Source organism: Musca autumnalis, unplaced genomic scaffold (assembly GCF_047663935.1).
Source record: "Musca autumnalis isolate F117 unplaced genomic scaffold, ASM4766393v1 scaffold_2, whole genome shotgun sequence".
Lineage (NCBI taxonomy): Eukaryota > Metazoa > Arthropoda > Insecta > Diptera > Muscidae > Musca > Musca autumnalis.
The window spans coordinates 145,097,692-145,123,271 of record NW_027411755.1 but is presented as its reverse complement, the minus strand read 5'-3'; the positions used below and the strand labels follow the sequence as shown (position 1 = coordinate 145,123,271).

General features: G+C 36.1%; 1 protein-coding gene across 1 annotated transcript in view; it reads right to left on the bottom strand.

Moving 5' to 3' along the window:
* Positions 1-25,089, bottom strand: part of rho-6 (serine protease rhomboid 6) — a 30,064-nt gene extending 4,975 nt beyond the window's left edge. Inside the window, exons 1-3 of the mRNA XM_073969487.1 lie at positions 24,478-25,089; positions 12,986-13,129; positions 7,920-8,099 (exon numbers count right to left, since the gene is read on the bottom strand). Of these exons, the coding sequence (XP_073825588.1) occupies positions 7,920-8,099; positions 12,986-13,129; positions 24,478-24,684 (531 nt within the window). The 5' untranslated portion in view covers positions 24,685-25,089. The remainder of the gene's footprint in view (positions 1-7,919; positions 8,100-12,985; positions 13,130-24,477) is intronic.
* Between the last annotated feature and the right edge of the window lie 491 nt (positions 25,090-25,580).

The following is a 25,580-nucleotide window of genomic DNA, read 5'->3' as shown; positions in this document are numbered from 1 at the left end:
TTACAATGGTCTCCGCAATAAGGTCAGTGAAATTGTGGACTACATGAGTCGGAAAAACATCATGGTCGCCGCGTTCCAGGAAACAAAGCTCACCGCCACCTGTAGCTTACGTTGCGATGGTTACAACGTTTTGCGGAAGGATCGCACAAGAAGCGGAGGAGGAGGACTTGCCTTCCTAATACACCAGTCTGTCCAGTACAGACCTATCTCGCTTGAGCTTGCCTCTAGTGACCCAATACATGGAACGTATTGGGGTAGCAGTAAAGTGTGGTATTGCCGAAATAGAGCTGCTTAATGTGTACATACCGCCGATGAATAGCTGTGCCCGATATTAGTTCGCTTTTAGAAGACAGTAACCATCTGGTGATAGGGGACTTTAATGCTCATCACGAGCTTTGGCATTCTGTCCTAGGTAATAACCAGAGTGGTACAGCGCTGGCCGAGCAAATTGATAGCTCCACGCTTTGCACGGTGAATGTAGACGCTCCAAGGAGGATTAGAGGAAACTGTCTCAGCTCGCCAGATATAACAATTGTTGCACCAGGTGTGATAACACTGTGTGTAATTTTTTGTGTCATGAAAAATTAATCATATTCTGACACCGCAGCGTAATGGAAGACGAAAAATAAGAAGACACGTGTCTCGGCGTTTTTCCCTGTTACTTCGAATTTCGTGGTTATGGGCCCCCAAAAACCTGAGGCCTTGATGTCAAAAAGGACCATTTTGTCAGGCTCATATCTTCTGAACCGCTAAGAATTTTGGTTTACTCGTGGAGGCAAAGTTGTAGCTCTCATCTTAAAGAATAATAATTGTGAAGACATAAAATCCATTCAACCTTATCTTCAAGGTCAAAATCGTTAAGGTCAAGTTTCCGTTATAATTTTTTCTCTGATTTTGGCCTACAGATATCAAACCGATCAAAATTGAATCAAACAACCAACTACAAAAATTTACCTTAGATCTCAATAAACAACTTTCTAGAACATACGAACCCTGTAGAAATGGTTCTTAAAGGTCAAAATAGCAAAACAAATGCAATTTTTATTTTATTTTTTTTCAGTTTCTGCTCCATAGAAATTAAACCATTCAAAATTCAAGAAAACATTCAACCACAGTATTGTAGCGAATATATCAGTATACAACTTTGTGGAACATCAGAGCCCACTACGAACTGTTCTTAAAGGTCAAAATAGCAAAAATATTCGATTTTTATACTTTTTTCTCCGATTCTGGCCCATAGATACCGAACCGTTCAAAATTCAAGAATAAAAAGAACTACAAAAATTTACCTAAGATCTCAGTTAACAACTTTCTAGAACATATGAACATTCTAAGAACGGTCCTTCATGTTCAAAATTCACTAACAATTATATTATGGTTAATGCTCAGGTCTGGAAATAACAAACTGTTCAACACTCTAGAAAATTTGAAAGGTTTGTTATTTACGGACCTGACCAGGAAAGAATGAGTAAAACTAATGGCTTAAAGCTTAAAGGGCCGCTCCTAGAATGTTCATGTGTTCTAGAAAGTTGTTAACTGAGATCTTAGGTACATTTTTGTAGTTGCTTGTATTCTTGAATTTTGAACGGTTCGGTATCTATGGACCAGAATCGGAGATAAAAGTATAAAAATCGAATATTTTCTAAAGTTTTTTGCTATTTTGACCTTTAAGAACAGTTCGTAGTGGGCTCTGATGTTCCACAAAGTTGTATACTGATATATTCGCTACATTATTGTAGTTGAATGTTTTCTTGAATTTTGAATGGTTTAATTTCTATGTTCTAGAAAGTTGTTTATTGAGATCTAAGGTACATTTTTGTAGTTGGTTGTTTGATTCAATTTTGATCGGTTTGATATCTGTAGGCCAAAATCTGAGAAAAAATTATAACGGAAACTTGACCTTAACGTAGCTGAGAGAACTTTCCGGGACATAATCACTGCAGCTGCCGGTCGAATAGCCGAAATAAAACTAAATTTCCCAGCAGACTCGACGGGACTAGCGAATGAGCGTGATGAGCTTCGTCGTACGAACCCTAAAGACCCAAGACTTAGAGAGCTTACTCTTGAAGTTAAGAGGCTAGTAGGCGAACATAAGCAGAAAAAGTGGCTAGACCACCTGAAGCAATGCAACATTGCACACTGGTCTGAAATCCAATTTTTGTGGTCAAAACTATTTGTACGTCCTTTTTGTATTGATATTTAGTTTTATTTATAATTACTGTCACAAAATATTAATTCAGAACTATTTTCACCCTGAATTTCCAAAAAATCGTTAAAATATATTAAACAGGGTGATCCCATTGTATGGGGTCTAAACTAAAACTTCGACCTATGTTTATAATTTTTGGTGCGAAGGGTTCATATCTTCTAAGAAAACAAAATGCAAAATTACATCTAAATCGGGTTAAAAATATGGCTAAAATTGTCAAATTATCATAAATTGGAGCTACACTTATATGGGGGCTATACCTCAACGTGGACCTATGTCGACTATTTTTGGTTGAAATATTCTCTGGACTCTCAAAATAAAAATAGCAAGTTTTCAGGAAAATCGGTTCAAAATTGTGTTTCTTAGAATTAAATTTGTACCAGCCAAATATGAAATATTTCGGAATTTGATGTAGCCTGAAAAAATTGTGCAATTGTGTTTATCGCAACGAATCGCACCTTGAAATGATTTTTTATTAAAGTATACACATCAAAGTAATATTGATTTTTTTCTAACATCGACCACTAGCGATCAAAATTATTTCGGTCCAGAACAATTTAAGAGTGTTCCAGAAATATGTTGATAACTTTGTTCATAGACCAAATTTTTCTTCTGTTCTTTTTGGAAAATGAATCTATTTACATTCGTCTTTCTTCTCGATATTTGAGTTTTACCTTTACATTTTTACTTATTGCGATTTTATAACCCACAATTTATCACAAAATACTGCGCAGTCAACTCGATTAATAACACAGTAAACAAATCTCTACTTTGCCTCCTTCTCGTCTATCGGTAAATGCAAATTTGGAATAAACAATATTTGTTTTTGTTGTTTTGGAGTGTTTACTTCAATATTGCGAAGAAAAAACTCAAAAAAAGAATGGCAAAAAATTGACTTTTGGCCAAAGAATTCACATTTGCGACCAATGTGCATTGGTACAGGAGTAAGTAAATTTTGGGCAATGGTCAAATAACTCTCGAACCCGGAAAAAAAGGATGACAAAACAGTAATTACATTCAACGGCGTGATAGTAATTGACCCAAAGAGGTGCGCGTGTTATTTTAACAGGCAGTTCATAGAGCACCCCGATAGTGATAGGGCGAAGAGGATAGTGCTACGACGTATAAGAAGAGCCCTCCCAGCCGAGGAGGTACTAGCACAATTTACGATGGACGATGTTGCAGAAGCCATCCGAAACGCGAAATCATCCAAAGCGTTGGGCCCACACCGAATATCGATGGTAATGCTTAAGCAAATGGATGAACAGAGTTGAACGGAGTTGAGTATTTAACAAGGGTCCTCAACCTATAGTTACCAGAAGCCTGGAAAGTTAGCAGGGAGGTCCCGCTACTGACGCCTGGCAAGGATGTCAGCAGAGGTGAATCGTGCAGGCCGATTTCGCTCCTATCGCCAGTAGCAAATATCCTAGAGGAACTACTCCTCCCCACGATGAGAATGTGTTATCCAGTGGCTCAACATCAATATGGATTTCGGAAAATACATAGTACTACAACAGCATTCGACGCCATATCCACACATATCAGTAGAGGACTGAACCAGAAAAGGACGTGCGACCGAACAGTATGGTGGCTCTTGACCTATTGAAGGCTTTCGATACCGTCAACCATGCCAAGCTGTTCGAGGATATAGAGAAGACTACTCTCCAGCCATGTTTGAAACGTTGGGTAATCAACTATATGTGCGGAGGCCAGTCGCACAATGTCGCGAGTTCATATTAACTGTGGCCAAAAATAGAAGGAGTTGTCGTAGGTACATCAATTTTGGTACACGTACCTATTATTGACTTACAATCTTTAGGACAAAAAATTGGGTTGGTCGGTCCACGTTTTGATATAGCCCCCATAGAACCGTACCTCCCGATTTTCGGTATTTTGAATGTTTTAGACACAATGACCCACCGAAAGTATTCAAATGTTGTGGTTAGTCTTCGGCAGAGGTATCAAACATTCCAACAGAGAATTGTGGGCTTAGGTCCACGTTTTGATATAGCCCCCATACAACGGTACCTCCCGATTATCGGTATTTTGAAGATTTTAGCCTCATTATTACACCGAAATTGCTGAAATTTGGTATTTAGTCTTCGTAGGGGGCATTATACCTTCACCTTGAAATTTGTCTACATAGGTCCACGCCTTCATATAGCCCCCATAGGACGGTACCTCCCGATTTTCGGTATTTTGGAGGTTTTAGCCTGATTATCACACCGAAATGGCTGAAAATTGGTATTAAGTCTCCGTTGGAGGACTTATAACCTTCCATCAGAAATATGTCGGTATAGGTCCTCGTCTTCCTATAGCCCCCATAGAACCGTGCCTCCTCATTTTCGGTATTTTAGGTGTTGTGGCCTCAATATCCACCCGATATGACTGAAATTTGGTGTTTAGTCTTCATATTTTTTGTGAGCATATTGAATATATCAAACTCTTGTCTTTATATATGAGAAATTTCCTTTAAAAATTTTTTTGACCGATTAGTGGTCCAAAAATGGTCAATTTTTTTAAAAAATCGAGTTTTGATTTTCGTTGTTCAAAATTTTTTTTAAAAATTTATATTTTTAAAATTCTCTCGTTTTAAGGCAAGATTATTAGGTACTTAATAAGCCCACAAAAATATATGATGATCGATTCATTCGTTTTCGCGCTATAGCCAACACCGCAAAACGATTTGTTAAAAAAGGGGGTATCCTCTCAGTGAGGTGGTCGCTTAAAAAGAGAAATGACACATTCGTCTGCAAACCTCTGCAGCTGGGACCTTTATGTATTTGAAGTACTCACTTTTTACTACTCATACAGCAAAAAATATCGATATACACTTTTATACAATTTTTTTCCCACTCCACTCAATTTAAAATTTGCTTTAGAAAATTAATAAACTTAGTAATAAATGTTTGGGTAAATGTTAACACCTTATGATTAATATTTACATGCAAACAAAAGTGTAGCCAAGTTTATTACATCCCAAGAGAACTTAGGAACCATTTTTGCAGCGACCGTTACTTTTAAATTTAAATATTAACGCATAATATAATTTATTAATTTTAGAAAAAAAAACACAAAAATACGTATTAACTAAAATTGTCGGATTTAAATCCTCATATAGCAAAAACTACTTCACGTATCAATACCAAAATTCAGATTCTTCTTAATTAATATGTTTTCTATCACTCCCCATCAATAAATTTGTTCAACGAAGTATTTAGTTTTTACCATTTTTGGCCACGGTCGTGACACCCCAAGGTGGGGTGATATCTCCGGAACTGTTTAACCTCTACCTTTCTGAAATTCTGCAACCTCCAGACGGCATAGATATCGTGTAGTATGCGGATGATTGTACGATCTTGGCGTCGGGTCCTATCGTCGATGACACATGTGTTAGGTTAAATGTATACATAGCTGACCTAGTGCAGTTCTTCCATCTGAGGAATATGAAAATATTCGCTGCTAATCCACTGCCACACTGTTCACCACACGGACGGCTGGAATGAGGCTCCCACTGAACATATTGGTCGATGGTGCTCTGATTCCGACCACTAAGTAACCCAAAATACTGGATATAACGTTCGATAGCATGTTTAAGTCGTCCGCGCAAGGCACAGCTATTTGCGATAAGATCAGAAGTAGGAACAAAGTGTTCAAGTCGCTGGCCGACAGCACTTGGGGAGCTGACAAAGAATCCTTGTTGACCACCTACAATGCAATAGTACGGTCTGTGGTAAGCTATGCGGCGCCAGCGTGGTCTGCAAAGGTTACGCAGTGGAAGAAGATTTAAACCTGCCTGAATGCCGCACTGAGGACTGCAACAGGGTGCCTCCTCATGACACCAGTGGAGACGAAGATTTTACCGGTGCGTCAACACAACAAGATATTGTGGATTCAGTACTTGCTTGATGCTATCGCAGTGACCGTCCCTGTCACGATTTCATGGACAGGATTCCTCCGACCAGGCACGTCAGGAGAGATCTTCATGATCTAGAGAGAGAGAGAGAGGTCCAAAGGTATAAAAAGAATCTCTAGACCAACGAGCCTATCAGGCAGGCTTGGATATCATTCACCCTAAAATGGTTGCGCAGGCAGTACAGAGATACAGTGTGAATGCCTTACTTGGAGACCACCGCCCCATACATCGCAGCAGAAGAACGCCAGCTGCCAAGGCAAACACAAGTGGTTTTAGCCCAGTTAAGATATAGACGATGCAGCCGAGTATTGGGCCCGAATTGACGCCACTATACCCAACATATGCTGGATACCCAACACATGCTGGAGCATGTGGATTGCGACCACACGATACACTGCATTTGTTTAGCTGCCCAGCTAAACCAACTCACCTGTCTACTGATTCCTTATGGTTTGAGGCAGTTATGATAAAAGGAGTGAATGAGATACGAGAATATATTTTAATAATATTTAGAGAACCGCGACAGCATATTGAGATAATAGGTGGTTGCAGTAATAAAATGCAAAAAATAGCAATCGTATGATATAAAAATGTCAAAATCTCATTTTTGTAAGGTACGAGATTGAGGAAGTAAGCCATCGATTTGCTGTTTTATTTAGGAATATATTATAAACATGTACTATAATTACTAAACTTTTTCAAAATAGAAAATTGAAGAAGTTTTTATAATGTTTAAGATAGATTTTTAAATAAAACAACAAAACAAATGTTAATAAATGTATTTTTTATGAAATAATACATTTTTCACACTGGTATAAAGGACAAATTAAAACAAAATAGAAAAATATTAATTATTCGAATCCCACTACCAAATAGGACAAAAATTTTCAAGAAAATCGAAGAGTTCAATCATTGATAAAAATTGATTTTATCAATAATTTTGAACCGCGAAAACTGCATCCAAGATCACCGTTCAAATTTTTTTCTATTTTTTTGTTAGATAGATGATAAAAAAACAAAAAATACAAAATATATTTGTTTCTATTTGGACCAATATTGAATAGGTTATGAGTATTTCTTTGTATAGTTTTTAGAGAATTCGATTTTCAATGCGCGATATCTCTGGAACCGTTAGTTAAAAAATCTGAAAATATACTGAAATGTTTTGCTGATAAGCCCTAAGCCAAATCAAAAACCACTTTTTGATTTAGTGTCCGATTTCACTCATAAATCTCCATATATACTTAATAATGGCTCAAAATTAAAAAAAACATAAGGCATTTCAAAAGATTTAAAAATCTCAAAAAAAAAATTATGCTTTTGCAAACTCTAAAAGGGTGAGTACATAAGCTGCCTTGTCTGCTTACCATGCTTGCTTCTGATAAAAGAATAAAAAATAAAAGGGCAACACAGTTCGAAATTTGCTCGGCCCTCTTTATTCTTTTATTTTTATTATGTCAGAAATGAAGCAGAAAAGCAAGGCAATCAGGCAAGGCAGTTTATGTACGCAGGCCTTTAGAACATGAATTTATCAAAATATTTGGTATTTAGTTTATTTTGACGTTCACGGTACACATTCGTGTAACAATAACGACACCACACAATCGATATTTCCACAATGGATGAAAAACAGATTCACTCATAAAAATAACCGCTAACCAATAATGAACGCACGTTTATTGATGTGCGTCTTTATAATAATAAACACAAGAACATTATTTTATACATTTGGATGGCTGCTACTAGCAGCCTGCTACTATTACGGCTGCAACAAAAAGGTTACGCTTCACTTACCCTCAAAAGATGCGGTATGTGGCTCATCAATAAAGCATATACACCGGCAGAAGCTCCCATCAACGACAATTCGGGCTGTAAATAACGTGTGGCCAATGAACCAGAAATTCCGCCACTTATATAAATTGTTGCTACTTTCCAATGGCTTTGTTCGCTTTCCAAACAAAAGGCTATAACAAGCTGCAAATACGTATAGGAAATTATAAAATATTAATATACATATATTATGAGCTTTTTATTTATTAATGATATTAAAGATTTATAGGATATATATTACACATTAAATTTTTAATATTTTTCCAATATAAGTAGAAAATGGAAATAATCTGATAAATTTAAAAGAATGGGGTGACGTGCTATTGATGTCAAACAACTATCCTTTTTCGCATCAACATTAAAATATTTACGCCGTTTTATCCACTGGCGAGTTATCTCTAGCAGTCGATAAACCTAGTGAGCTGAAATATGCCAGGCAAAGGGCACAAAACGAAAAAAATGAGTTCGTCAACAACTCTAACAATCGCAAGGTGATAATATACAACTCATAACTTCCAATCCTCTCATTATTTACAGTGAATATTCAGATAATGTACCTGGAAATAACAAGGTCAAATAGCCGTCTTACAGAAACAACGATTGTATTAGAATGTTTCGCTTTGTATTACCGCTAACATAAAAAAGGGGATTTAATATAACGCCCACCGGGACAGCTAGCCAACTAAGTTTAGTCGGCACTTGAAACAGTTTTGACATACTTCATCCGCAGAACACTAAAAAAAAGTCCATAGAAGAACGTCTGACGTTGGAAATGTCCGGTACCAAAGGCAAAGATCATTATCGGCTTTATATATCCATGTTTGTGGATGCTAGAGTGATTACATCAGATGGATGGACATGCACGGGTCGACACAGAATTTACCCTGATCAAGAATATATATACTTTATAGGGTCGCGAATAATTATTTCAATGCGTTACAAAGGTTCATCGCACGTCAATATATTCGAGAAAAGTTGAACAAATAAAACACCATATCTTTCAGTTAACACACTTACCTTAAAAGGTGATCGACAGATACAGCCGTACATGATGTCTTTAGGACTACCATAGACTCTATCAACAATAAAACAAGCACTAGAAAACGCCGATTTGGAACCATTCAGCATAACCTGAATAACCACCATGCTGCAGGGTAGAATCATTAATGACAGACTGGAAAAGCAAATAAATTGAGGAACTCCGAAGGGTGAGATTATTTCGCCACTGGTTTGGCTCCTTGTTATTAATGAAATCTTAATCAATCTTGACCACGATTGGATTAAGGTACCTCCTTATGTGGATGATGTGGTGAGTGAGTCACATCATGATTGAAGCCCTGAAATCAGCACACACAAGTAATGACCTGGGTCAACCCCAGAAAAAAGTTATATCCCATCCCTAGTCTGCCAAGATTACTAGACTAGGGATGGGATAGGCCTTATCCTAGACTCAAAAACTCTCATGCAAACATAACATGGCACATCGTACACACAAAGCAACAGTTACGTACTACACATGTCGCCAAATTTTTGTAAGCCTTTGTGACTTTAATCCAAAAACGGTGTTATGGATATACACCATCATAATTAACAGTGCAAAAGAGAACAATACAGAATAAATAGAAAAACGTTTAGTTCGACCACGCCGAGCTTTTATTACCCTCCATCGAATGAAACTTTGTACATAATTGGCCACCCTAAATGCCAAATTACTTCCAATTTAAGCCGAAAATGTCTCTACAAATTCAAAGCACTTGAAATAGGGGCAGTTTCAATTTTTTTTTGGAGAAGTTTCTTGACCTCTGGGAATTCTTAATCCAAAAAAACCTAAAATTCAAAAACTCATGAAAAAATTTAAAACTTATGGTCACAATTTTTATGGATATGTTTTTGACCACTTTGAGCCCCAAATACCTAATTATATTAAATTTGGGCCTAAAATGTCGATAAAAACTCCAAAGCACCTGAAATCGGGCTCTACGATTATATGAAGGATATTCCAAGACGTGGACCTATGTCCACAATTTTTGGTGGGTATATTAAGTTTTTTTTTCAGTTTGTATCTCATTGAAATAATCATTGTCAGGATTGTCCACAATTATTGTGCTAGAACGCTATATTTTTGCACCCGCGAGTATTTTTGCCATAAGCAGGTCAAGTTTGAAGATGAGCTATATTGACCCACGTTTTGGTATAACCCCATATGATGATGCCTCCCGATTTTAAGTATTCTGAAGATATTAGCTACATTTTTTTACATATCTAACCGTAATTTGACGTTTGAGGTTACCTGTAGTAACGAAACTTCTCCAACAAAACAACATAGGTTCATGTTTCGGTACCTCCCGAATATATGTATTTTGAAGATTTTAGCTATATTTTTTATCGAACTACTTACTCCACGAAAAAATTGTTAGAATAGGTCCATATTTTGTGTATCCCCCATATAAAGGTAGCTCCTGATTTTAGTCATTTTGATGATTTTTGCTAAATTTTTTTGGCCGAACTCCCTGTAACTTAACATTTGGGGTTCCCAGTGCACAGTGGATCCATTGGCCAAAAATAAAAAAATGAATGTCAAAATTTTAGTACAACATCTGGCAAATCTGACAGCTATGACATAGACCTTTTAAAAAATATATTAGTTTTTGTTTCATTCGAACGCGATCTTCTGAAGAATAGCTTCAAAAGTCGGAACATTTGACTAATATTTTTTGTTGTGAGTACAACCTATATTTTAAGTGCAATTAAATATATTCAAAATATCGCGAAACTAATAGGTATAGCAAAATATTATAGTGGGTTTTGAAGGAGGAGGTAATAGCTTAGTTTTCATTAAAAAATAGTGTATAGCGTGTTGTGGAATTTTAGTTAGCTGCATATTTTCTTAGTGTATTTTGTAATGCCAATTCGATCATATACTTAAATTTGACCTAAGGTTTTAGTCATGATGCCCACCAGTGCCCACCTCGGGAATAATTTTCCAAAGTAGGTCATATGTTTAAGATTATTCAGTATTAAAATCAGCTGCCATCTAGTGCCAGACTATAAATGGTGGGTTGCAGAATAAGGCTGCCCTAGAATATTGTTTCTATGTATATATTAGGGTATAACTCTGTTATCTGACCGCGTACATTAACATAATTCGCATCAATATAAAGGTCAAGAATTCTTCTTCCATATATGACTTACGTGGGCGGTATGTGTCTTCGTGAAAAAACACTATAAGATCTACATTAAAAATTTTACCAATTTTCAGACAAAAATGTTGGTTTTTTTAAATCGCTAAATTGGTTGGATTTTATGTTGCTTTGGAGATTGTTTTGTTTCCCCAAGCCTATTTTTGCATCATAAGATAATCGCGACCTTTATTCATGTCATTTTGTATTAACAGCATAAAACAATTCTTACCGTATACCCCCTCCAGAGGGGAAAGGGGGGAGAATGTTACGCTCGTGGTCTCTTAAAACACTCTTCGCAGCAGCACAAAGCTTTAATCGGCGCATTGGCTTGACTTTTACACTCTAAATATTTTTGGCCACTTTCTCCATACAAGTGGATCCACTGTGCAGTGGTTGAAAACTTTCCACAAAAAATTGTCGACATAGGCCCATGTTTTGGCGTAGCCCCATATAGAGGTACCTCCAGATTTTAGGTATTTTGAGGATTTTAAGTACAATTTTCAGCCAAACTGGCTGTTATTTGCCATTTAACTAAGGTTCCTACTGGTCACAACACTTCTCCGCTAAAAATGGTCAACATACTCGTATGTCCATATTTTGGTATAGCCTCCATATAAAGATAGCTCCCGATTTTAGGCATTTTGATGATTTTAGCTATTTTTTCGACAGGTCTTGATTGACATTTGATGTTCCCAGTGGTCACAATGTATTTTGAAGATTTTAGCTACATTTATTATTGAACCACTTACTCTACGAACAAATTGATAGATTTTGTCCATATTTTTGTGTATCCCCATATAAAGGTAGCTCCTGATTTTAGTCATTGTGATGATTTTTGCTACTTTTTTTGACCGAACTACCTGTAATTTGACATAAGGGTTTCCCAGTGGTTAAGAACTTCTCCGCTAAAAATTGTGAATATATATATGTATATCATGGCTTGGTATAGCCTCCATATAGCGGTAACTCCCGATTTTAAGTATTTTAAAATTTTTGTTGTTGACCGAACTACCTATTATTTGACATTTGAGGTTCCAAATAGTCATAAAACTTCTCCACCAAACATTTTTAACATAGCTGTATTTTGTCAGATGCGTTTGCTAGTGGTCACAACACTTCTTCACTGAAAATTGTCAATATGGGTCCATGGTTAGGTATAACCCCCATATTACTCCTGATTTTAGATATTTTGAAGATTTTAACTTGATTGACGTTTGATGTTCCCAATGCTCACAATACTTCTCCACCAAAAATTGTCATACTAACAATATCGGAAACAAATTAGCTGATAACCTGCTCGGTTTGCCTTTCAGTCGATCGAAATACACATATAATGTGTTAAGCCACCGATGTGCTTTTATATCGAAAAACTTCGAAAGGTATAGCCTTAGAAGGCGCACCGAATATTACATATGAAACCGGTATGCTGAATATCCAAGCCAATCTAGCCTGCGATCCCCCAATGTAGAACCTCTCGATAAGCTAAGGGCCAAAATCAGTTTGCATGATCAGTAGATTATGTGGAGTATAGAAGATCTAAAGACGGTCAAGAATCTACTTTGCAGATGTTCATTGCTCCACACAGCTATTTATCCCAAATTTAGGTTAGATTAGGTTTAGGTTAAATCGATGTATTTTTATTATATTTTACATATTCTCTTTAAATCCACTCTTCTATCGAATTAAGCCTCGCATCTGTGCCAGTGACTAATATTTTTAAAACTTCTTATCCATTTGATGCTCTAAACATTACTTGATCGTCTCTACGATATAACACTTATTCAAGATATAAATTATTGTGGCCTCATTAAATTGAAAACATTATTTTCCGGTCAAATATGGACTTACCTGTAAGCAAATGTTCATCATGAGATGCAACACATCAGAATGTAGAAGCATATACGTAAAATAGCGCCAATATTCATTCACACCATTCGGCATAAACATCAAGTGCTGACGTATGCAACGATTGTCGATAAAATACAGGGAGATCTTTGAGCATAAAAAAAACAGAAACAAAAAAACATTTGATAAATATTTAACAAATACAGAAATACGCTCAATAAAATACAAATAAACATAATTGGAATATTTTGATTAACTACTACAGAATAATCCAAAAACACTCTGATAACTTTATTTGTCCATAGCGCTATAAATGCGTTCTCTTGTGTGCAACACGATTAGACAACTCATTACACGATTTGCTGTCAACATATATGGCTAAATCATGTTGGCCACATAAATAAAGTTGCCATGACATGCATTCTCGCCAAATTTAGAGCCAACTTACAACTACCAACACACAAAAATCATAGATTCGGAAACACGATTTGAAGATATGACTAATTACTTGCAGCTAAGAAATATGAAAGATAACACTAAGCAACTCAAGAATAATTACAAGATAAATCGGACAGATTATGGCAGAGGAAGAAAAATGGAAGACAAATGTATGGCCGTTTTGAAAGTATGTACGTGCTAATTAAAGTGCAGCTCAATCGAAGATATACGCAGATATATGCATTTAACATGTCTTTAGGAAGGACTATTAATTTTCACTCTATCAAAACGATATGAGTTCCAATTTTGTTTAGGAATGTTATGTCTATACCTACAATTAGTGCGCGTCCATGTGATATGCCTTATATTTTCAATCTAAGACATATTCAATACTTTTTATACCCTGCACCACTCTGTGGTAAGGGGTATTATGTTCCATAGTTCCTTTTAAAGATACATAGAATCACTTTCTGAGTCGATTTATATCCTTCATATCCGTCCGTCTGTCCGACTGTCGCGATTTACTGGCCGATTCAGCTGTCAATTGGGGAAGATCATATTTTTTAGTCATAAGAAGAACGCTGTTGCTTTTGGTGAAAATCGAATCAGATTTGGATATAGCTTCCACATATTTTTTTCGCCCGATTTGAGGTATTTGATGCACCAAACACGCAAATTCTGTCCAATTTTGATGCAATTTGGAAAATGTCACCCAATTCGGACTATAAATAAGTTTGCCAAATAATATTGAAATCGGCTGAGATTTCGATATAGCTCCCATTTAACATACAGTGCACACTGGTCCCAACCCGGGACAAAAATCGAAAAATCGATATCAGCAAATCTCTTCGACAATTCAGCAAATTGTCTCTAAACATATCACATTTTAATATTCCAGCACTGTTTTTATACCCTCCACCATAGTATGGAGGGTATATTAAGTTTGTTTTTCCGTTTGTAACGCATTGAAATACTCATTTGCGACCCTATAAAGTATATATATTCTTGATCAGGGTAAAATTCTGAGCCGATCTGTGCACGTCCGTACGTCCGTCCGACCGTCTGTGGTAATCACTCTAGCATCCACAAAAATGGAGATAGAACGCTGAAATTTTGGGAAAATGCGTCTTTTGTTTGCAGGCACGTCAAGTTCGATGATTTAGCTATAATTTGGCATTTAGTGTTCTTTAGTGTCAATAAACTTATATAGCAAAAGTTGTGGACATAGGTTCACGTTTTGATATAGCCCCCATATAACGGTACCCCCCGTTTTACGGTATTTTGACGTTTTTTGCTACATTTTCAGACCGAATTAGCTATAATTTGACATTTAGGGCTCTTAACCGTCACTAAACTTATATAACAAAACTAGTGGACATAGGTCCACATTTTGGTATAGCCCCCATATAACGGTACCCCCCGATTTACGGTATTTTGACGTTTTTAGCTACATTTTCAGACCGATTTATCTATAATGTGACATTTAGGGTTCTTAAGTGTCAATAAACTTATATAACAAAAGTTGTGGACACGTTTTGGTATAGCCCCTATATAACGGTACCCCCGATTTACGGTATTTTGACGTTTTTAGCTGTATTTTCAGACCGATTTAGCTATAAATTGACATTTAGGGTTCTTAAGTGTCAATAAACTTATATAACAAAACTAGTGGACGTAGATCAATGTTTTGGAATAGCCCCCATATAACGTTACCGCCCGATTTCAGGTATTTTGACGATTTAATCGCATTTCTAGACCGAATTAGCTATAATTTGATATTTAGGGTTCTTAGTGACCAAAAAACTTATATTCGAAAAATTATGAACATAGGCACATGTTTTGGTATACCCCTATATAACGGTACTTCCTGCTTTTCGGTATTTTGACATTTTTACCTGCAAGTTTTAACCGAATTATCTGTAATTTGAACATTTGACATTTGAAGTTCTTAGTGGTCACCACACCTCTCCACCAAAATTGTCTGAAATTTTGGGAAAATGCGTCTTTTGTTTGCAGGCAGGTCGAGTTCGATGATGGGCTATATCGGTCCACGTTTTGGTATAGCCCCCATAGATCGGTACCCCCGATTTACGGTATTTTGACGTTTTAAGCTACATTTTCAGGTCAATTAAGCTATAATTTGATATTTAGGGTTCTTAAGTATAAATAAACTTATAAAACCAAAGTTGTGGACATAGGTCCACGTCTTGGTATAGCCCCCATATAACGGTACCCCAATTTATGACATTTTGACGTTTTTAGTTACATTTTCAGACCTATTTAGCTATAAATTGACATTTAGGGTTCTTAAATGTCAATAAACTTTTATAACTAGTGGATATAGGTCCATGTTTTGGAATAGCCCCCATATAACGTTACCGACATGTCAGGTATTTTGACGTTTAAATTCACATTTCTAGACCGAATTAGCTATAATTTGATATTTAGGGTTCTTAGTGACCAAAAAACTTATATTCGAAATAATTATGAACGTATGTTTTGGTATAGCCCCATATAACGGTACCTCGGTATAACGGATTTCGGTATCCCCATATAACGGATTTTCGGCATTTTGAGAATTTTACCTACAAGTTTTAACCGAATTATCTGTAATTTCAACATTTGACATTTGAAATTCTTAGTGGTCACCACACCTCTCCACCAAAAATTGTCAAGAAAGGTCGATGTATTGATAAAGCTCCCATATAAAAGTAACTCCCGATTTTCAGTAATTTGATGATTTTAGCTACAATATTAAACCGAACTAGCAGTAATTTGACATTTTGAAGTTCTTAATGGTCACAACACCTCTCCATAAAAAATTTTCAACATAGGTCCATGTTCGGATATAGCTCCCATATAACGGTACCTCCCAATTTTCAGTAATTGGCAATTTTAGCTACAATTTTTAACCGAACTAACTGTAATTTGACATTTGAAGGTTGTAGTGGTCACCACACATCCGCATCAACAATTTTCAACATAGCCCCAATATAACGATACTTCCCGATTTTCCACGTAGGTCCATGTTTTGGTATAGCCCCAAAACAAACCTCCCGATTTTCCGTACCTTAGCTTTATTTTTTGGCAGAACTTTCTGTAATTTGAAATTTAAAAGCCAACAAAAATTCTGCAACAAAAATTGTTCATTTAAGTTCATATTTTCATATAGCCCACATACCTCCGAACTAGCTGTTAATGACATTTGAAGTTCCCACGTTATGTACCGATTTTCGGTATTTTGAGGATTCTAGCTACAATTTTTAACCAAATTAGGAGTTATTTGACATTAAAGGCTCCCATCAAAAACTGTCAAAAACCTACATAACGGTACCTCCCAATTTCACGCCCACCAAAAATTGTCAACATACATAGTTAGATATAGGCACCATAAAAAAGGGCCTCCCGAATGAAGCATTTTATGTACATTATCTGACATTTTAACGTACCCACTTAAAGTTGGGGACAGGAATGAAAACTAATTATTCCATTTTAGTTCATCATATATGAAAGAATATATGAAAAGTTCGGAACTTAACCCTTTTTTACTTTTTAAATTTAGCATTATTTGTTTGGCATTTTAATATTTTAGCATTATTTTAATGCTGATTTAGCTGCAACACTTTTTCAAATCTGGTCACACTGTACAAAAGGCGGACTAATGTTGGGCCAATAATATGGAGTACAGTTATTTGTCGACGGAATTTATGCATTCTGGTCTGTATTGAACAGACTGGTGCAATAGGAAAGTTACGTTGTAACCAACACAACGCCGTAAGCTGCAGTTGTTGCTGAGCTCGAGTTTGCCTGTGGCTTATTGAAGATCTTTGGTCTACACCAAAACAAGGACCTAGTTGAAAATTTTTGGTGGAGAAGTTTCGTAACCACTGGGAATCTCAAATGGCAAATTACAGCTAGTTCGGTCATACATTGTGGCTAAAATTCTATTCCAAAACGTAGGTCTGTATAGCCCATCTTCTAACTTAAGCTGTCTATTGAAGAAATATGTTCGGCCGCAAAAATATAGCGTTATAAATCAATTTTTGTGATTACAACAAACTGACAGACATACATGGCATACATGGATTGATTCACCATTTTATGCCGATCAAGAATATATATACTTTATAGGGTCACAAATTATGTTTTCGACGCTCTACAAACATAAAAACGAACCTAATATACCCTCCATACTATGGTGAAGGGTATAAAGAGTGAAGTGAAACACTTTAGTTAAATTAAAAAATTTCCCAAATAAAAAAGACAAAGATAAGCCACTTCCGACCCACATCCTCACATCATTAGACAGATAAAGTTTTGTTTAAACTAGCCACACAAAACACACACAAAAACTAGCAGCATCAACTGAAATTTGCAACCACAAATTTCTGTAGCATCGAAGCAAAGTTTGTGTGCGGAAAACTTCAACCACAACGACGTTTTCAGTTAAATCGGTTCCATTGGCCCCTAGAAACCACAATGTGTGAGTGACTGGCTGTGTGGGGTGCCCGTAGTAGTGCATGTTGTCTGTTGACATTGAAGTTGCCAATATCAAAACGACAACATGGTGCACAAGCAATGGTTGGCCACGACGATGTGTTTACAAGTCGTGGTGTTGCATCTTGCAACAAATGAAGCATAAATGTCCATAAGCATTTGTTTTTCATCGATCATCGTAACAATGCAATCAAATTTTATCGGCAATTGTTTGGCAATTGCAAGGCTCATAGCCATTACATTCACACATGGTAGCGGCGATAGATAGGTGCGGGTGGTTTGTTATTGACTGAATGGTATCGTTTCAATAGGTTTTCTGGCTAAAATAGTTTTGTGACAACAGATGTTGTTACGTTTCATTTGTCAAATTGAATCTCTTGAATTTGTTCACTGGCCATATTAGATGTTCAATCGATCACATCAAAATATTGAAATATGAAAATTTGTTACTACATTTGGGCTTTTGTCAGCATCAATCAAAAAGGCAAGCAGTAGTTGGTGGTAATTCAATACCCAATTCAAATGGCCTGCTTTACATTTTGTGTATCTAGGTGATGACGATTTAGTTAGTGAAACAAGTTAATCACTAGACCACAGTTAACTGCGGTTTGAACTAATTATTACAGACAGACGTCATGTGTTGTCTGACACATAACAAAATAAAATGGAATTTTAATTGAATCGCATCATTACTATGTATTGCAATAGTTTGTAATTCGATGCAAACACAATAGTTAATACATTTATTTTATTTTATGTTATTTATAAAATATATCTTATTTTTAATATAAGATAAATTGGAAGAATAGCATTAGCAGCTTAGGCCATCAGCTACAGTTAATACATGTTTTATATATTTATTATACCTTAACTATTTATTCTAAAATTGAAAATTATATATAATTACTGAGATTGAACTGAAATATAAACTGTAAATGCGAAATAATACGGAAGTCCAGAAAAATGGGACGTATGCAGAAGGAAATTGTAAAATATTATCTCCAAGAATACGAAAAGTGCGCATGCACGCTGTCGCTAACAATACGAGTATTAGGCATCTGTACAAGAACCAAATATTTAAACCTGAAAAGGACATCGCACAATTGATCGTTCTGGACTTTAATATACAAAGTGACCTCAGGCAATTAATTGTAAAATCTGGGTTTTGCTTTTAGCAGTTATTTTTAAAGCTGTCTTTACAGTTCATAAAAATCCACCCATAATATCGCTAAAAGCACATAGGAGACATGGTCTCCGAGTATGGCATTCTCATTATATTCTTACTACCCACTTTATTCCGTAAAGATATTCAGTCACGTGTCTGGTTAAGGTGGAAAATGTTGATAAAATTGTGGCAAGAATGTTCGTGTACCTCATGATGAATCCGTCAAAGACTGTCCAAAGCCAGTTTAAGAAAAGATGAGGGTTTTGTCGCGAGGCAAGCAGATGGATTGTATATATTTTATGATAAATTTGGTGAAGGTGTTCTGCCCAAGATCTGAATAGCCGACAAGAGTCTAAAGAAGTCTGGTCGCTATGACAGGACACTGGTCGGAGTACTTAGCCTATTCTGAGCAAGCCTTTACTGCTTACAATGGCCCATCATCTTACGGGAACGTGGGAACAACGTATGCAGAAAAATACAAAATAAAAAAGCGTTAAGTTAATTAAATTAAGGCCGAGCCGAACTTTTTATACCCTCCACCATAAAATACATAATATTTAGTTTTCTTTCCTGTCCACAATTTTAAGTGAAGATATTTTGCGACCACGAAATCCCAAATGCCGAAGTAAGGTCAGAAAATTTATAAAAAATGTCTTCAATTGGGCGCCACCTTTTTATGGGGACCTATGTTGGCTATTTTTGTGAGGTCATCCTCGGTCAGTCAGTATTTAAATATGGACATATGTTGTGACAGCTAGAAACCTCAAATAAGATCACTGGGAATCTCAAACGTCAAGTTGCACGTAGCTTAAATCCTCAAAATACCAAAAATCGGGAGATACCGTTATATGGGGGCTATACTGAAACATGGACCTATGTTGAATGTTTTTTGTGGAGATATTTTGTGACCTCTGGGAACCACAAATGTTAAATAACAGGTAGTTCGATGAACAAATGTAGCTTAAACCCTCAAAATACAGAAAATCGGGAGGTACCGTTATATGGGAGCTATACCGAAACATGAACCCAGGTTGAACCTTTTTTGGTGGAGTAGTTTTGTGATCACTGGGAACCTCAAATTTCAGGTACTTCCGTGAAAAAAGTGGCTAAAATCCGAAAATCCGGAGATGCCGTTATATGGGGGCTATACGAAAACATGGACCTATGTTGAGAATTTTTGGTAATTTTGTGACCTCCTGGAACGTCAAATGTTAAATAACAGGTAGTAGGTAGTAGATAAAACCCTCAAAATACCGAAAATCGGGAGGTAGCGTTATATGGGAGCTATACCAAAACATGTACCCAGGATGAACATTTTTGGTGGAGTAGTTTTGTGATCACTGGGAACCTCAAATTGTAGGTACTTCGGTCAAAAAGTGGCTCAAACCTTCAAAAAACCGAAAATCGGGAGTTTCCGTTACATGGGCGTTATACCAAAACATGGACCTATGTTGAGAATTTTTGGTGGAGTTGTTTTGTGACCTCCGGGAACCTCAAATGTTAAATAACAGGTTGAACATTTTTGGTGGAGTAGTTTTGTGATCACTGGGAACCTCAAATTGCAGGTACTTCCGTCAAAAAAGTGGCTAAAACCCTCAACAACCAAAAATCGGAAGATTCCGTTATATGGGAGTTATACCAAAACATGGACCTATGTTGAGAATTTTTGGTGGAGTTGTGACCTCCTGGAACCTCAAATGTTAAATTACAGGTAGTTTGGTAAAAAATGTAGCTAACACTCTCAAAATGCCGAAAAGTCGGGAGGTACCGTCGAGTTCACGAACGGGATGATGCGGACAAGCTCACTTATACTAAAATTATCGAGGAAGAAAACAAGCCACTAATCTACTGTCTCTTGAACAATAACACGACCCCTCATCGAAGCCTTTAATGACAACATAAAGTAAAGTTGCCCAGGATAGAATGAGCTGGCCCAATGGTCTGGTGAAGATGAACAAGGATTTTCCAATGGACAAATCGTCTGTAATTTCCACTGAACAACCTAACAGCAACAGCGTGAATCTAGATCTGGGAAACAAGCTGTTCTTTGGCATATGGATGGCCACAGTTAAATATCTTTGTCAGCGTGGCACACTCAAATGAAGAAGACGGTGTAGATGAATTCGACAATGCCGAATAGCTGCTGGATGTACGATAGCATAATTAGACCAATATTCACATATGTAGCACTAGTATAGTGAACAACAGTGGAAAATGAAACTATACAGAATACAAAGATACAAATGCATCGGGGTGACGGATGAAATGCGGACTTGTCCGGCTAATGCATATTCTGTCAAAAGATAAACACATCGAAACAAGTGAGACTTAGAATATATGGACATGCCTACTTGCTTCAGCAACTACAGAGAGAAATTGCATAAATACTGATTTGTAAAGTTTCTGGTAGGAACGCAAGAAATAGTGGATCACCACTCACAGTTTACGATATCAAGGTGTACGAGGACGGCTCTAAGATGAATTGTGAAATCAGTTTGGGTGTCTTTTTAGCAGAGTTTTTCAGCCGGAGATGCTGGTCATAATGGACTTGTAATATACTTCAACAGCATCACACATCAGACACAGTAGGAATTTTTGTGGACAGTCAAGTGGCGGTGTTTCTATCATTAAAAGAAACACTGTGACTATAAAGCTAGCGAAACAATGTAAAGAAGAACTTGCTATGTTAGGGCGTCTGACTAGAGTAGTTCTTTTATGGATACCAGCTCAAACGTAACTTGTTGGTGACGAAAAAGCAGTCGAACCAGCCAAAACCCAGAAATTTGTCAGTATAGGTCCATGTTTTTATATAACTTCCATAGAACGGTACCTCCCGATTTTAGGTATTTTCTCCGTTTTAACCTTATTATACAACCGAAATGTCTGAAATGTAATATTTAGTATTTTTAATAAAAGTAGACCGCCTGTGCTTTAAGTCAGTCAATATTGAATATGGTCACATATCAGTGTTATTGCAAAAAGCGCTAAGCTCTACCAATTTCAATATTTTGAAAATTTCATTGTAGTAAATATCTATTAGTCTATTTGATATACACTGTGCAACATATTCAAGGTAATTTTGTGGATTTTATGAAAGTACAGATCTAATTGACAAAAACCATATTTTGGTTTTGTGTTGTTAGATCGAGTTTAGATTTTATTGCCTCATCTAAACATGACTAAATATTGGCTTTTTAGAGCAAATCGAGGCAATATCTCTGAAACCAATTCAAATCTTTTTTTAAACCTTTGAAGCAAACATGTAGATAGGAGCATGAAGAAAATATTTGGAGAAAAACTCACCTCTAAAAATTCCTTTATTTCCTTTAATTCGCACCATACCTCCAAAGCTGTTACATTTTTCTCTAACCTTTCTTTTAAAGAAATGTCCGCTGAAATGTAGTTCACAACTCTGCAGAACATTCCATTCTTGTTAAATGCTTCTATCACGCTTTTTCTAGCACATTTTTCAGAGGAAATTTGGTAAATGTATGAGCAATTCCAAATATGAAAATATACTGCCTGGGTGATCATTGTTTAAAATATGTCTTGTAGACGGTATGATATGAAATACACCCTAAACAACGTGTTTCAGAATGTTCTGAAGAATTGCTGACCACATTCTTCGGAAAATTTTTGCAAAAGTTTATTTGGTTGGTTCAAGAAATGATGTAAACTTCGATTTATTTTATCGATTTTGATGGTCTAGATGCAGTTTCTGAGATACAGCCCTGATAATTAGAAAAAAGTGTCGTTTAAACCAGGTTTAGAAGAGGCTATAAAATCCAAACCCAATTTAACAACACGAAATGTCAGAAAATGTCAATTACAAGTTGTTTGCATTTTCAGTGTTGCACAGTGATATCAAAGAAGTCTAACAGACCTATAAACAACTATAAACATATAGAACAAGAAAAAGCGTTAAGTTCGGCCGGTCCTAAATTTTTATACGCTCTACTATTTTCGCTACAATTTTTAAGCGAACTAGCTGTAATTTGCCATTTGAGGTTCTCTGGGTCACGAAACTTCTCCCCTAAAAATTGCCAAAATAGGTCGATGTTTTTGTCTGATTATCACCGAGTTTAGGTGTTTGGGATGGTGCCTAAATTTTTGCACGAACTACCTGTAATTTGACATTTGAAGTCACAAAACTTCTCCAACAAAAATTTTCAACATAGGTTCATGTTTAGGAGTAGCCCCCATTTAAAAGTTCCTCCCGATTTTCGGTACTTAGAGCATTTTAGCTACATCAGTTGATCGAACCACCTGTAATTTGACATTTGAGATTTCCAGTGGTCACAAAACATTTTCACCAAAAATTGTCGACATAGGTCCATGTTTTTGTATAGCCCCCATATAACGGTACCTCACGAGTTAAGGTATTTTGAGGAGTGTAGCTAATGTAGTGTATTTTTTAACCGAACTAATTTCACATTTAAGATTCCCAGTGGTCATAAAACTGCTACACTAAAAATTGTCAATATAGGTCCATGTTTTTGTATAGCTCCAATATTGCGGTACCTCCAGATTTTCGATATTTTGAAGATTTTCACTACAACTTTTAACCGAACTAGCCGTAATTTGCCACTTGAGGTCCCATGCAGTCACTAAATTTTGTTTTCATATGTCCATGTTTGGGTATGTCGCCTCCTGATTTTCGGTATTTTTCCGTATTTTAGCTACATTTTTTTTAATGAAAAAAACCTGTAATTTTACATTTAAAATTACCAGTGGTCACACAAATGCTACACCAAACATTGTCAATATAGGTTCATGTTTTGGAATAGCACCCATATAACTGTACCTCCCGATTTTCGGCATTTTGAAGATTTTTTCCCGTGGTCACAGAACTCCTCCACTAAAAAGTGTCGTTATATGCCCATGTTTTAGTATAGCCCCCATATGACGGTGCCTCTCGATTTTAGTTGTTTTGAGGAATTTAGCTACATTTGTTTACCGAACTATCTGTAATGTGGCATTTGATGTTCCCAGTTTTGACAAAACTTCCAAAAATTGTCAACAAGGGTCCGTAGGTTGATATGAGGCATTCAGCGCAAAAACGGCCTACCCGTATATTCAAAAAATCAGATTGACTACACTGGTCTAACCTGAGGCTTTTGAAATAAATACTAAAAAACGTCCTGTAGCATTGTATAAAAATGGAGTGTACTATATGCTAAAACAATGGAATATGGAGTTTTTAGTATTTATTTCAAAAGTTTCCGTAAAACTCGTAAAATTTATCAAAAATATTTATTCCTTCTTCATAGCATGTTCTTAACCCCGTATTATTTTTAATTGTTTGTTATTATTGTTATTTACGTAATTTAATCAATTATTTTAATTGATTTTATTAACACTTTATGGTATACAACAGTTAAAAATTTAAAGGTACCTGAACTGAGCACATTATCAATATGAACCAGGGAACTTTCCAAGTACGTTTAGTGCGACGTAAACTGTCAACAAATTCTTTATGATCAACCAGCAGTTTAACACTTGTTTCCTCTTCCACATTTTCTTTTGAACTTTGAATTATGACGGGACAAAGAAACTCCTTTGGACACTCTTCATATAAAATCGGATCACCTGTTGTAGGCATAATAACATTGCTTTGTTCTCATGAGGCGGATAGTTCTTTGTTTGCAGATGAATTATTTCACTTGTCCGGAAAGTGGAACACAAAATGTTGCAGTATTTCAACGTAATGCAAATTTGTTTTGTTTTATCATTTCTCATGGAAAATATTTTCACTTTAATCTTATTTTAGTACATATTTTTTTCTTCGTTTAAATAATGTATTTTTTGTTTGTGTTTTTGGCCACTTTATTTTATCAATGAATTAAATGTTGTTTGTCTTTGTTTTACCGTTTTGACCAGCCAGCGATCAACGATCGACTGTCTATAAATTTATTGATCCACAGAAATTTTGTTTGCTTGCTTGATGGCATGTATGGTGCGGTGCGTTGCGTTGTTGTCTGCTGTCGTTGTTGTACTTGTTGCGATTAAAAGATTTTTCCAATATCAACACAACAACAACAAATACGGCAATAATGACCGCAGAATGTACATACGTATAGATAGAAGTACTTTGTTTAAAATAAAGAGGTTGTTTTGTTTAATACACATTTTGGGTGAATCACAGCTATTCTTTCATTTCAGATCTAATGTTGACCGACATATTTGAAGTAAGGTAAACGTATTGCATATCATTAGGCGCTAAAAATGATAGGCAATATAGCAGGTTTAAGAATTGACTAAGTTCACACTTCGAAATTGGTGAAAGGCACATTTATAGAAGGTAGAAGTGAGAATCAGCTGTATTTTTACCATAGACTAATGAATCGATTCATTAGTCTGTGGTCTATGTTTTTTGCTTTTTTTGTAAATTTGGTTTACATGAAATGTGAAACTTTGAAATTTGCTACCATAAAATACTTATTTTCATTCTAAACGTGCAATAAAAAGAACCTACGACAGTTCTGAATGATTTATATT